General features: G+C 39.8%; 1 protein-coding gene across 1 annotated transcript in view; it reads right to left on the reverse strand.

Moving 5' to 3' along the window:
• Window positions 1-14947, reverse strand: part of LOC104495294 (excitatory amino acid transporter 5-like) — a 54656-nt gene that overhangs the window by 9995 nt on the left and 29714 nt on the right. The window contains exons 5-7 of the mRNA XM_010138249.1: window positions 14683-14902; window positions 10657-10756; window positions 9041-9274 (exon numbers count right to left, since the gene is read on the reverse strand). Of these exons, the coding sequence (XP_010136551.1) occupies window positions 9041-9274; window positions 10657-10756; window positions 14683-14902 (554 nt within the window). The remainder of the gene's footprint in view (window positions 1-9040; window positions 9275-10656; window positions 10757-14682; window positions 14903-14947) is intronic.

Consider the following 14947-nt stretch of genomic DNA (forward strand, 5'->3'; position numbering starts at 1 on the left):
TCTCTAAAGGAAAGGGAGCGATGTCCCGCAGAGGCAGTATTGTACACTCAAATGTGAGACAGGGGCAACACCCTATGCAGCTTATTAGTAAAATCTCTGAAAACTATTGACCACTCAAGGTTTCAGAAAAAGTTTCCTTCCAGGCCTTCTGAAATAGAAAGCCATTTTAAACAGTAAGAGTAACCATAAACTGAGGAAAGATATAAAGCAAGAAAGGCCCTTAACCCACTGTAAGGAAAAGTTATCTAAATGCCTTTAGGCATTGTTCTAGTTCTCAGTGCAAATTGACACTAATTAGATGAGCACTTTAGGCAATGAATTATAATGGCAGGGAGAACTTACAAGAGGTTGGAATGCTGCTTGGATTAAACTCTAAAACATCCCAGTAAGCAACAGCTCTGAGCAAGAAACTACTTCTTTTGCCTGAGAACTCATTACTGCAGTAATGTCCTACCTCACACGTAAGCAATTTCTTATTTCTGCAAGGAGTTAGGCAATGGTCTTATCAATAGCATGCCTGAAAGTAAAAGCGACCCACCAAGTTCCTGTATTCAGGAATACACAATCCCATTTCCTTGCTGGGACAGATCTGCCCATGTCCCTTGTGTGATCATACAACAATCACATAATTACAGGTGATATAATAATGTGTACATATGTAAATGAGATGTAAATATGTCTGTGTGTGGAATGGTATGGAATGGAGTGGATCCTATAAGACCATTTGACAGGTATTCCTCTTAAAACAAGCTTGGACCCTTCCCACCTTTAATCCTCAATTTCACACTCTAAAAAAAGAAAGAAATAAATCTGATTTTTGTTTTCATTAACTGAGACAATTAATTAAATATTATCTGGTCACAAATGTCCTTGTTTTCAACATGCATTTTTAAATAGTTACACACCTAAACATACTTATATTTTATCAGACTTTTTGTAACATTCTGCATTTTACCATGTGGTGTCACATTCACTAATATGTCCTGGGTAATTAAACTGCATTCAAGAGAGTGAGAGGGTATTTTTATGGCACGTCAGTTTGTACAGAAAATAAGTAGTATCATTGAAGAAAATATACAAATGACAAAATATTTCCCTTGTTATGACACTCATTAAATAGCTTCAGTATCTGAGGCTATTTAAATAGATGTAAAATAGCAAACTCCTTAAAAATTATTCCAAAGCTACCTCTTTAAGGACATAAGTCATTATAGGGGAAATATTGAGATCATGATACTAAGGCCTAGTTCTGTTCTCTTGTGATGTACGTGCCCTGAGACATGAAATTCAGGTGTCTTTGCACTAGTTTGGGCAGTTCAGATTGCTCAGCCACTGTGTGTTGTGACCCTCACATCAGCGATTGCGCTCCGATGATACCTAAATTTTATAATGATCATTTTTCTTAATTGAAGATAACACGTTTCATCTCCAAATTCTTTCTCAGTCATTACAAATGGCCTACAAAAGCACAGAGAGATTCTGAAAATTGTGAAATCATAACCCCAAGTCTGCAGGAACGCATTAGCAAAATATTTCCATGAGTAGGAGCTGGCATTTTGTATTTCTGCAAGCTGTTGTTTGAGGAAGGAAACAGTGTTTGGAAAGGAAAAGTAGCTTCCTGTAATAGAAACACAAAAGAAAGAAGACAAGTTTATGCTTTCATTATGATATCTCTGTTTTCAGTAACCTTGTAGAGTCTGACTGGTGCATGATTTACTACCAACTGGCAGTCACGGCCATGAAAATATGGACAAAAGTAGTTCTCTAAGTATGCAAATAAACTGAAAGGGCAAGGGAGCAATGGAAATCTCATTGTCTCTGGTAACTGGGGTATGTTAAACTTTTTCATTCCAGCAGTCTTCATGTTTAATCAATGTTTACTTTGAAAAACAAACACAGCAAAGCATAACTCCCCCCAACCACACATTAGTTGTCGTTTGTCTCTTGGCCATGCCTATAATTTCCACATTTGCATTTGTGAATGACTGAAATTCTCTATGTCTCGTTTAGCCTAAAATGTCCATAAAATAAAAGGGTGAGGCTGGGGCTCAGAGATAATGTAAAACTGAACTGGTGTAGCTGCAACTGGGGGCAGACCACCACAGCAGCACTTCTAGATGTTCTTAACGATAGACATGGCCAGAAAGCAATTACTGAACTTATTATTCATTGTCCCCTTCCCTGCAGCCACTTCAGTTGTAAAGGGTTACTCATTTTTAAAGATGGTCTTTCCTCAGCCATTTGGCTTTTCTGTAACAAAACCCTGTGAGAAAAAGAGAAGAAAAAGGTAATCTTACAAGGCCTTTCCACCTTGCCCACACTTCAACATACCAGAATTTTAAACCTAAGTATCTTCCTGGTCTGAGGGCAGAGAGCTGAGCTGTGAAAATTGCAAATTTTAACTGACTGACATCCTCTGAGTTGGTTGAGACGGGTTTTTTTGAGACAATTTTGCAAAAGTTGTGCAAAACAATCCAATTATACCAGTGGCATAACCAGCAAATTCTGTATCTATTTCCACTGTTGTAAACACAATGGATGACAGTGTTTTTGCAAGTATTTAACTTTTAAATCTGTGCATTATCTCAGTCAGATGAGACTTTCTTTCATTTTAATTTTGTGTTAGAAGTAAAATTTCTAGGGTACATATTTGTGCTCTAGATGTTGGTTTTGTTGTTTATTAAATATTATAATAAAAAAGAAAATGGGCAGAATGTAAGTGCAATAGTGACAAAAAACATTGTGCAAGATATTGAAAACAAGCAAATTTTCAGGTCACAGATTCTTGTACCTTCCTAGCACAGGCAACTGCAACATACAGTCTCACTCAAATTTATGAACCACATCTTAGAGCTAGTAGACAGTATGTCCTAACTCTTCCTACTGAAAGGTTTTCCAGAACTCACTGTTCAGAGGAGAAATTTAATTTAGGGTCTAGAGGTTCTCTTTTCAATTTACACTAAATTTGCTTTTCTGGGCTTTGTGCATTTCTTCTTGCACAAATTAGTCCAGCTGTTACAATGTGTATTGCTAGAAATCAGTTTTGTCCCCTCTCCATCTGGATTGACCCAATCAGACTTTTTAAGGTCTTCTCTTACTTCATTGCTACTTTACATCTCTGTTTACCCTTTCAGCACTGTTTCAATCTGAATGCATTTTTCCTGAATACAGGTGACAGAAGTTTCATGGAGTATCTTAGGAGAGGTTCAGTGATGGTTCATTTTTACTTATAATGTATCCTCTGGAACATCTCAGAAAATATGTGACTTTTTTATGGCTTTAGTTGTTGGTGACTTACAGGTGGCAATGAAAAAAAAAAAGACGTTCCTACTGTCATTTTTAAGTTCTATTAATATATAATTTCAATGGCTAAAGAAATAACATTCTCAAGTAATACTTTAATTTGTCTTTGCAGTTAAATTAGGTGAAGTTTGCTTTTCTTGAAAGCTGTTTTATCTCTTGTTGAGCAGTGGAACAGTAAAATGAAATACTGACATGTAATATTTATTATGAGGAAAAAATACTACAAAGCACTGATCTTAATCTGTAAGTCTTTTAAAAATTGCCCTAAAGCCTTCAGCTGAGAGGTATCTTCTCCCAGCAGTAACTCTAACAATTAAAAATACATTTTAAAAATCTTATCTCAATTTTGGGATAAACTGCTGCAGCTGCAGAGACTGAGCATAAGCTAATGCTGAATCAGGCCAAGCTCTTACTAGTGTGAGCCACAAAGACAGCTAGTCACAGTGGAGGAACAGCTGTTCAGCCTGCTCTGTTTATCTTATCATTCAAATGCATTTTGATATTTGCTCCAAAAAATCAACAAACTGATCTCATCTCCCTTTTGCTAAATCTGCCTTTAATTTACACCATGCAATAGCCAAGATCTTAGTGTTTCATAAGCAGCAAAACCCTTGAAAAACTCATGTTTTATTGTTTGTCTTCAGAGAAGATGAAAATTGCTTCTTTTGATGGGATATACCACTGAGAAGATGCTGCTTTAATTCATTAATGATATGGATAGATGACCTAGAAAAATAAAATTCACTCTTGCCATTGGAAATGAGAAAAGCTAAAATCAGGAGGAATTTGCCTGTAGGCCAAATACGGCTTTTTCAGTACAGTGAGAGGTGACAAGATCGAGGTGATCGAGGGGGGAAGAAAGCAGCAGCTCAGAAATCCATGGCTATGCAGCCTGAAGTGCACAGAGCAGGGCAAGGTGGGCAGTGTACGGGCTGTACACACCGTACTGACCTAGTAACAGGAGCTGTGTATATTGCTGTGGACGCCTGCTGCAAAAGCCAGCCCATACTGGGGCCAAAGGTTTGGCTTCAGGGACTGGCTGGCCAGGTGGTTGGTGCAGGGACTTGGTGCTAGTCGTAGGGATTGAGTTCATTGCGTCCTAAATCATGCACCAAAGGAATAAGAGATCTTCTTCTGCTTTGTCTCTGCCTCTCCAGTAATGTCTGTGCAAACCAAAATATTGCTGAGACTGGGATTTCTGGATAAATACAAGAGGACTGAGAATGAGGTACAGAACCTTTCGCTAAAGGGTAATGGCTTGAAATAATGTTCAGATTCAATAAAATCATTGCCGTGAGATGGCTGTTTAGTGGCTTTCAGGTTCCCTTGTGTTACATTCTTGGGGTTTGTACATGGTATTGTTTTGAATTCTTGCAGTTTGACTTTAAGCTTTTAAAAAAGCTTTCCACAGGTGCAAACTAGCTGGGATGAATATCAGGACACTGAGCTGTTGTTTTCTATCTTTAGACATAGACATGAACTGACACAGAAACATCCCCAAGAAACATATCAGTATGCTTAAAACCAACTTGTTCTACTCCAAGATGATCTGAAAATCCAATACCCACATTATGAGTGTTACATAATGCCCCTGTGGCAAGTATTGTTTAACCAAATACAGATGTGTTGACTGTCAGGAGAAACAGCTCTTCTGTCCAGCCCCTTGTGCATGTTCTCTTGGCAACAGCTCAGTTATGTGCAGTATCCATTCCTTTCCATCTAACAAAGGTGAAAAGTTCAGCTATCTCTAGACAAGACATGCTATTTGAGAAGAAAAACATTAAAAAACGTGGTGGGCCTGGGCTGGATTTGCAAAATATACACACTCTTAAGAAGAGGCAAACAGAGCTAAATCCATCAAACATGTCCAAGTGCCAAAGCTGTACATTCAGAGCCTTTCCTCGGGACTCAGCTTAACTTTGGTGGTACATTAGCTTCTGACAATAAAGATGCTAAATCTGGTAGCAAGTCCTGCTGGTGATTCTTGACAGGCTGAGCTGCCAGCTGGTGCCAGAGATGTATTCCCAAACTACACCTCCTTGAGCCTATAAATATGTAATTATTCCATGCACAGTGGAAGAAGAGCGAGCACTATCTCAAAATACTTGATAGCCCCAGGAGAGGGGCTGTCTCCTGGGAGCTGGAGGCCCAGAGAGTCAAAGTCAGCACAGGTTTAAAGGAAAGCTGAATACCCTGTGTATTCCCCACTGCCAGTGGGCACTGTCACATCAGCTTCGGGTAAGGAAATGGGGCTGGAGAAAACCTCAAGGACTGGTTTATCTTGAAGAGACTCAGCAGAGAGATGCACCTCTCTCTCATCAGTTCTGTAGGTTCAGATTTTTGCTTTATAGCTATGCCTGATGTCTGCCTAGCTCAACTTACCACTCTGGCTTTTGGGGCTTTTCCTAGAAGCCCAACACTCCCAGTGAGGAGCTGAGTTCTACCATAAGCATCCTACGTGGTTGAAAGTTGCCTAAAAGTTAAGCTTTGCAGGTCTTTTTCAAAAGAGCTAGCTCACATTTGCTACAGAGCGAGCATGTTCTTTCCTTACGTTTCTACAAGTAATTGAAAGAGGAAAAAAAACTGGTCTAAAAATTCTCAAACTAACCAATGTTGGACTTCCTCCAAGTAGTAATATAACTTCAGCACTTGTGGGGAACAGTGAATCAAACTCCTCCACCCCTTTGTAGAGCTGGTTGTGTATTTTGGTGACTACGTACCATGCGTGACTTTTTGTTTTATTACTATGATTGATGATACTGGCATTGGAACATTTCTAACCTCAAAATATACCACTAGTAACCTGGACTTACATATATTATGAACTGCAAAGAGGGCACTTAATGACTGTAAAGTGGCTTGATACTCTCAGAGCTAGAGACAGAATAAGGAGATGAGATCCAGTGAAGAAATGATGAGCTGCCTTGTTAGGAATGCAAGATCACTATTCTAAAAAGCACAAGCCCTGCAAATTTCCAGACCACTAAAGGACTAGTAAATTGGTTATAATATCAGAATGCAATGCTGATGTGAAAGGAAAATTCAAAGAAGTAATCTGTGATCTTTCAAGTCTTGATTAAACCTCCCTTGATAAAGGGATCTATACTGGTGAAGAATTTGGTTATTTTTGTTGCTTATTATCAGAAAAGAAGAGAAAATGACAAAGTCTTCTACAGATGCTAAAGGTAAAACAAGGAACAAAATCTTCCCCCCCTTTTTTTTTTCCTAAAAAGAGAAAAATTCAGATGAAAACTTTAAAGAAACATTCTCTTTGTCTAGAAAAAGAGAATGAATGGAATGGTACAGATAAAAAACTCTGAGTTGTCAGAAATAGAGTTCTCCAGAAATGGAATTCTTAGAGGAGCAAGAGACAGATAGTCAAATGCATCAAATGTGAACCTGATGAGCCTTTTCCAACATCTTTGACTGCAAAATTAGCATCTTGCTTGAATCTGAGGATGTGACATTTCAAACTACAAACTTTTTATGTTCTAAAAAAAAAGCTTGCATTAATTATTTAAGCCTAATTAGAGTTTAAAACACACCTAGCACATAATTTTTTCTTGATTTTGTATTTCACAGTACGTTACTCTTTAAAGGTCATTTTGATCAAACTGACATATGGAAACACCTTGTAAAATGAAACATAGTGCAAAGCCAATACCTTCCAATTGTGTTGAAAAAGTCATTCCCTCCTATTCCTTCTTTTAATGCATATACATTCCTTCTGCTCTCCTTAGCCCTGCCCTAACCGCTGTACGTATATCCATGAGAAAGGGCCATTTGCCTTTGACCTTCCTGCCCCAGATTACCTTTTTGGACCTTGCTAGAACTATAATGAGCTTGACGAGGCCACTGGGCTGGAGAGAAAAGCTTTAGGCTCTTTTCTAGCATAGGTCTGGTACAACTTAAGTTTTCTCCTTTCATTGTCCCTTCAGTAACAGCAAGATTATTTGTATTTTAGCATTGACAGTAGTTACTGCATTACAATGTTTTGTAACAAAAATGACTTTTACAGAAGGTCATAGCAAAAATGAATGACATCAACCAATCTGAGTTCAGGGAAGTTACATTGTTACTTCTCCGTGTATTTATTTACTTAGATAATTCTTGGAAGAATTCCAGATTTCTACAAAACTCACGTAGTTATTTATCAGTGATGATGCCCTACGCAAAGCCATATGTGCTGATTACATAATGACCCCTATTAGACTATTAAAAAGAAGTTATTTAAATCAATATTTGTTTGACTGCTTTCCCAGAACTTTTTATCTATGTGTTGTTCCTGCATTTTCCTTCTATAATCCCACCAATTACAAATGCACTTTGTTTCTAAGTAGGTCACTCCATTGTAGGAGAGATTATGTGAATCCTTCCTCAAGGAGCTTGGGAAGTTACGGAGAAAAGTAAGATTAGAGGCACAAGGGATAAGAAGCTGGTACAATGCTGTTGCCTGAAAGGATATATTAGTCATCAGAGCTCAACTTATTACAGAAATTTTTATGAGACACAAGAAGGAATCAGTATTTAGGTATAACTAGATGAAACACCCCTCACTCATTATTATTAATTAGAATAAATATTTTGGTGTTGATAAAACCTTTTAATTTTTCATTATGTTTCTTTATAATAGATATTCCAAATTTATTATTGATTTTGTATCAATTACTAATTTGAAGTCTAAGTAGGTAGATGGAAGTAGGTGTTTATCACTAGCTGTCACCATTTTAAAATCTGGCTAATTTAGTATTTTCCAGTCTGTCTGTAAAATAACAATAATCACTTTAAAAAACTCAAAGGCAAAATGAGATAAAAGAAAGGTGTATTTTCCTTTTGTTAGCGCTCTTCCTTTCCAGCTGGCAGCAAAAATAATAAATATGTAAGATGTGCTGAAGAGACCGGTTTACTGGCTTTTATTACTACGTAAAAAGTGGTAGGCATAGTTGCTCTTGTTACTTCAGAGCAACAAGCCTCCAGCCACAGTTGCCATGAAACTGTGCTTTCATGACACCAGCAACACAGAAATGTTATTTTAGTGTTTTTGTCTTCAATCCAATCTAGTAAATTCCAGCCCTTTCAAAGCACATTTCATGCACCGGTTTATCCATGTTGGGAGTCATTTTCATAACCAGATCCCAAGCTGTTTCCCATTTTCGCTGTACCTTTGTTCAGCTATGGTTAAAACTCATTGTACATCCTCCCTAAAAAGGACGCAAAACATATTAATCCTTGAGCAGAACAGCTAAATGCTTTCCCAGTGCTGGACAACAGCTTGCAACCACAGTCTTTTCTTAATGTACCAAGACTAAGAGGAGCAGAAAGGGCAAAACATTTCCATATGACTGAACTAGGACCACTAACACCAAAAGTGAAGTCTGGACAAACTGTTGTGTCCCTTATATATATATATATTAACTTTATAGAAGCACAAAGTTTGTTTTTATGGAAAAATACCCTTATTTCCTTTCTAGTCCTTTAAGAAAAAACATTTTTGTCCAGTATTTTTTAAACTGAGGGAAACCCATATGACAAACATTATTGTCAAACGGCTCGCACACACAACTTTAAATGTTGTGAGACAAGTCTTTGACAAATCCATCACTGGATTTGACATAGGCCATTGTTCAGATACAAAGACATCTGCTCCAGTACACCTATAGTGTGCTCTTCTTGAGAGAAACCTGGAGTAAGGATCTAGCAAGAATTTTGTTATATTTGTCTAGAAACTGTATAATACCTGGAGGATGTGGCCAGAGCAATGAGCAAGGCTTGAAGAATCCCTCTGATGAAGACAATGGGATTCTTCTTGGTGATAAAGAAGTACATCATTGGCAGAATAAACAGCCCATGCACCACCAGGCCGCAAACCACCGTAATGGCATAGAAACCCAGTTTCTTCCCAATGGCTGAAGGGTCATCCATTTCCAAGATTTTACCAGCAATTAGGAAAACAATTCCAAATGGAAAATACCTGAGCAAAAGGAAAGACAGGTGTTATTAGGAGACAGCTCACTTTCCTCAAACAGTAAGAGCTGGGAAATCCTTCCAGCAGCAGTGGAGAGGCAGCAGCCTGTCTGGAAGCAGCACAGCTGGGTTCCATTGTTTTATCAGACTATGCCCAGAGCCTCTCTCACACTTGAGGAGTGCGCCCAAAGCACTGGGTGCTGGTCAGAAATGACTTTACAATGTTTTGGTTCAGAAGGCAGCCCTGACTTTTTAGCTTAAGGCAGGTCATTTATGGGGGGAGAGGGAATGAATCATAAGCTCTGCTCATGTGTTTGTGCTCATGTAACTATTCATGGATTTTCATTGGAAGCTGTTAAGTAAATGTTTACGTTGCCTTTAGAAGTTATAGAAGAAATGTGCAATAGATATGCTCTTAGACTGCCTAGAGTTTGATTCAGGGCAGATAGACAGCCAGAAGAATAGTTGGTTTCTGAATCCCCTCTGGACTGGGTGTGGGATAGGTGCTTTATCAAAATTGTTGTGCTTCTGGGCATGGCTAGACACAAAGCCATGGGTGCTGAAAGCGTTGAAGATTTAAAAAAATAACTAAATCTGGGGGCATCCAACCATCTTCTACTTGCAGCTGTGCCATCTCCAGAGACTTGCCACCTCCCCCTCATCCTTCCATAAATTGCTGCTCCCTTGGACCCACCTAACCAAACGATCATTCCCTGACCCAGCTGAGTCAGACTGGACCAGGTAGCTGGAAACGAAGGCTGAGTGCTGCTAGTGGGATCCCGCCATGTGCTGAGCCATGTTGGGGGATCTTCTGAAGGGTGGTGAAGATGCTAAGCTTATAGTTTTTGTTGTTGGCAGTCACCTACTGTTCCTCTGATCTTTGGGGTGGGTGGCTTGGCAAGTCTAGCTGGCTCTCAGTGTAATTTAGGATTGCTTTGAAGGCTTTGCCTAAGTGACAAGGCCTAGAATTGTTCATTGAGGGCTATTCTACTGACTGGCGACATCCCGAGTGCCAAGCACTCTGGGTACATTATCTCCACTGTGCTGTTCAGTGCTGAGGTAGCCAAGATAGCAACAACCATGTGAACAACAGTACAGTCATATTAGCACAAGAACCCAGGCCTCTCCTGAGTAAGCTGGAGCCAGGCTAGTATTTCCAGTGGAGCACTGCTGTAAGGGGTGGAAGTACCAGCCTGAGCATCTCATCGTGCTTAGCCCTTGTGTGGGCTGGATATATCTCCAAGGATTGGCAGTGCCCCTAGTGCATACAGTTATGCCATGCTTTGTTATTTGGGAGTAATATACAGATTGCCTCTGTGCATCCTCTTCTATTGAAATTTTCTTACTCTATTAAAAAATACTGATTTTCTTACTGAAACAGTTACTTACCAAACAGCAACTGCCACTATCTTCATGACAGATTCGTTTAAACACTGGCAAAAGCTGACCAGAGGAACGCCACTGTTCCCCATCCTTCCCAACATTATACCTGCAAACAAAGGCATTCAGGATCAGTTCCTCAGGTGCCTTTATGCAAACCCTTAGTGCCTTCCCTTCCTGCTGTGATTCGAAGTGAACTAAGTGGGAGACGACCAGATGAATATAAGTCTTGGTGCTGTATAAAAAGACATGGTTTCTGAAAATCTCACCTTGCACAAACACAGGAGCGTGGGGGAGCCAGGCTGCAGCCTCGTGCTTTGGCTCCATACAGGGCGCTCTCCCCTAGCTCGGAGGTGTTTTGTTTACAGTTCCCTGAAGTTGCCCTGTGGAGGTTCTTTTGTGCTGTAGATTTAGCCCACTCATAGCAAGCCTGTTTCCTTAACTATCGTTCAGAAACCACTGCGAAGGATTTACCTGCTCTGCAGGATGCATGGAAGACAAACTGAAAATAATTTTTCTAGTGAAGAAAACTTTTTCTGCCTGCAGTCTGCCTTACTGCTCTGCACTGGGTACAGCTGGACAGCATCCATGAGACACTCCCAGGGCAAAGCCATCATTTGAGGTTTGTTCTGGCAATGGGGAATTAGTAAGGGGGTCCCCCTGTTTTTGTTATCTGTCTATATAATGTTATCTGTCTATCATGGTAATGTTATCTGATATCTGTCTCTATAACCAACCCTCATAATCAGTCAGACTTTGCAAGCGTGGGGGAGATAAGGAAATACAAATTCATGTGAAGAAAAAACAGATTAGCCTGCACAGAGTAACCAGCAAAGAGGAAAGCAGACAAAACCCATCTACATGCATCTGGTGCTCAGAAAGGAAAAGAATACAGCTCTGGGATGTGTCATCTAACCATACATTCTCCAGACAGAGTTAGTTTCCAATAATGAATATAAATAGACATAGTTTTCCTATTTTATTAGTTTCCTGCCATCATTCCCTGAACGGATTATACATGATCAAGTTAATTGCTCAAGAAAGCACTTCAAAAGCTGGCTGCACCAAGTGAGAGCACCTTTGAAGGGAGTTTAATGTGGAAGCAGGGAGCTATGAGTGAGGTATCTGCTGCCGCTTGTTCTGGATGTGCAGTGTCCTAGCTCTGAGCCGGAGCCCGGGCTCTGTCCCTCAGAGCCCACATCTGTGCTTGTGAGCCAGGTCTTAGGCAGTGCCGCTTCCAGGACAACCCCCTCCAGAGGCAGGGAGGGAGGCTCTCAGCTGTTTTATCCGGGGATTTCACAATAACAGTGCATTCAAGATGTGGGTTTGTAAGCCTGTCAATATTCATCTAAGATGTAACTTTTAGGTCAGAAAACAACACTCTTTTATTAAGCATATTGTTCATCTTTGACCAGCTCTTCTAGCCTGGTCAACAGCAGTTTTAGAGGAGTCTTGGCTTCTAATCCTGCATAATGCCAAAAAGAAGAAATGCCTTCTTTTTCACTTTACAGGAATAATCAACATTTGCTTTTTAAAACATTGTCCCACCTAAGTGTGTGGCTGTTGGTGGGGACAGACAGAGTAGTGAGCAGGACTGGGGCCTTGTGTCTGTAGCCTTGATCTACCATCTTCCATTTCAGTGCAAACATTTTCCTTGTAATGAACAAATAATGTGTGTTCCTCCAAGCAAAAATGATCAGATGTCTCAATTCTTAGACACTGTCATAAACTTGAACAGAAATTCCTGCATGCTGCATGAGAAGAGGTAGTGTAGCTAGTCACAGCTAAGCCAAGCATCAAAGTTTTTCACGTGTCTTGACCTCACATTTGACCTCTGCCCATCAAATGTTGCCCATTTTAATGCATGCCTGGCAAAGAAGTCCAGTCATTCATGCACAGGATTTATTCTTGGACTGAGATTACTAAGTAATTCAACTCCACATTTGGGAAAAGAGAATTAGCTCAAGTCTGAGCTTTGTCCCTTTCTGCTATTCTTATGCTGCTCAAGGACCTTAATGATGCTGTAAGATAACTCATACCCACCCTAATGTTGTTTATCTATGCCAAAGTAGTGTAAAATACCTTTGTGCAAATAGGACTCAGCCAAAGTGAGCAGAATTGTTATAAAGCACTATGGCTTGTATACCTTTCTTTGCAATAAATAAACACTTTGGAAGAATGCTCTTTCATAGAGATCGAAATCACATGTGTTCTGTTTCCTTGCTTCCAGTTTTTGAGGGGTGCAGAAAGCTGAAGGCAGTGATAAATAGTTGGCTATGTCCTTTGTTCAAAATGTCAGTCTGAAGTAGTCACCAGAGTTTACAAGTTTTGAAGGTTTAGTGCCTCAGGTTTGTCTGTGGCTGAGTTACAGGTGACCCAGCAGCCGGACCATGCTGCATGTGGCAGCTTGAGCAGTACATTTTCTGTATGTCAGCCAGGAAGAAACCAGTTCTCAGCTTCCATCTCTTGAGCCAGCAAGGCTTAAAGGCATGGTAAAAGCAATACATTCAGTTCTGGGAAGACAATGAATGATCTTCTGTGCTCAGAAGTATAAAAAAATGCTCTTGCTCCTAATAAACACATGTAATTAATTCATTCATATCCAATACTTTTTAACTGGAATAGTGTTTGCTGTGCCATTGTACTTTGAGAATTGACTATAAAATACTACAAACTGGGGGACAGCCACTTTCCAGCAGTGTGGCATATGGAATACCAGCCACTGGAGGAACAAAAAAGAGAGAGAAATCTGCTATTTCTGGACTTGATTTTTTAATCCTTGTGTTGGCATGAACCATAATATAATAAAAGCAATCAAAGATGTTTTATGGAACTACCTCTGCTGATCAGATGAACTCCCAAGAATAAATTTAGATAAGGAAAATTTGATTAGCATTCTTCTTGTAAAAATTGTCAGAAGTTTACAAATAACAAGGGTGTGTTTGTTTAAATTCCCTCTTCCAAATCCATCAACATAATATAACACCCATGGCACCAATGAGTCCTTCCAGCAAGTGAAACTAAATAAATTAACCAGACAGAAGCTCTTAGAGTCCACTGAGATAAGCTACTAGATGTTATATAATATCAGTATCGCATGATGGCAAAAACAAAATCAAAAAGTTTTAAATCAAAGAGAAGTTCCACAGATTTAAAACCGATAAAACACTACACCTTTGTGGCTCACTTATTCAAGATATCACTGAGGCTCAATATTTAAGCTGGATGACATCACCTAGGTAAGTGACAGTTACAGTCTACACTGATAATGTAATAAATGTGACTAGGAACAGGTAAGAACAACAGACAGGGCAGGTTCCAGGGCTAAAGTAATTTTCTGATAGGGGGAACTTTAGCCAAGAAGTCTTGGTCTGGGAGCAGATTTTTCTTGGGCTGCCAGCTGCAGGGGTGAAACATCCGGACATCAGAGCCAGGGGTGTCTCAGCCTGATGGCCCCCGAACCAACAGCAGTGTGGGCAGTTCTTTGTTCCTGTAATACAAGACCTGGAGCTCTGGGCATTAGCAGTGTACTAAACTCCTGGCCACTGGAAAGAAAGTCTGCTACAGACTTGTTTATTTCAGCATTTCTTCACACTTTCTCTCAGACTTCTACCATCGGCCACAGAATGAAACAGAATATTGGCAGGGGGGCCATGGATCTGACCTGGTATAATAATTCCTACCTCCTCTGAGCACACTGTATTAGTGTTTCTTACAGTCAGGACAAAATGATTCATAAATGAAAGCTCTAAATAATCCAGAAAAAAATTAAAACAAAAAGAATGTAAGTGCACGTGCAGAATCTGCAAGCACATGGAACAGAAGTCATCAAGGACTTTGAAGATTTACCTTTGAAAGGTTGGGAGAACAGCTTTGTAACAGCCTTGCCTTTCCTCGCACCCCTCACCCCCCCACCCCAAAGTTTACATAGAAGCAGTTCAAAAGATAAATCAAGAAACCAAAGAACCCAACGCCTATCTTTTTCTCTTAAATGGATACTTAGGTTAGTATAAACACAACATGTCTGAAACCTACCCATTGTGGCAGAGAATATCACAATCCCTAGCACATTCATGCCATCACTAGTGCCCGGTTCTGACTTGTAAATCACTTCAGGGGGAGGAGTGATATCCAAGGCAAAATTCTGGACATTTGATCCATTCTCATCCTGGACTCCATATATTATAATGCGACGAGTGGTGCTTTCAGATGATGCTTTGTTAGATTTAATGATGGGAATACTCTTGGTGCGATACTGAAAGAAAACAAGAGAGTTTTTATTACAATATCCCAGCAGGAA

The sequence above is a fragment of the Buceros rhinoceros genome, unplaced genomic scaffold, assembly GCF_000710305.1.
Source record: "Buceros rhinoceros silvestris isolate BGI_N320 unplaced genomic scaffold, ASM71030v1 scaffold23010, whole genome shotgun sequence".
Taxonomy (NCBI): Eukaryota; Metazoa; Chordata; class Aves; order Bucerotiformes; family Bucerotidae; genus Buceros; species Buceros rhinoceros.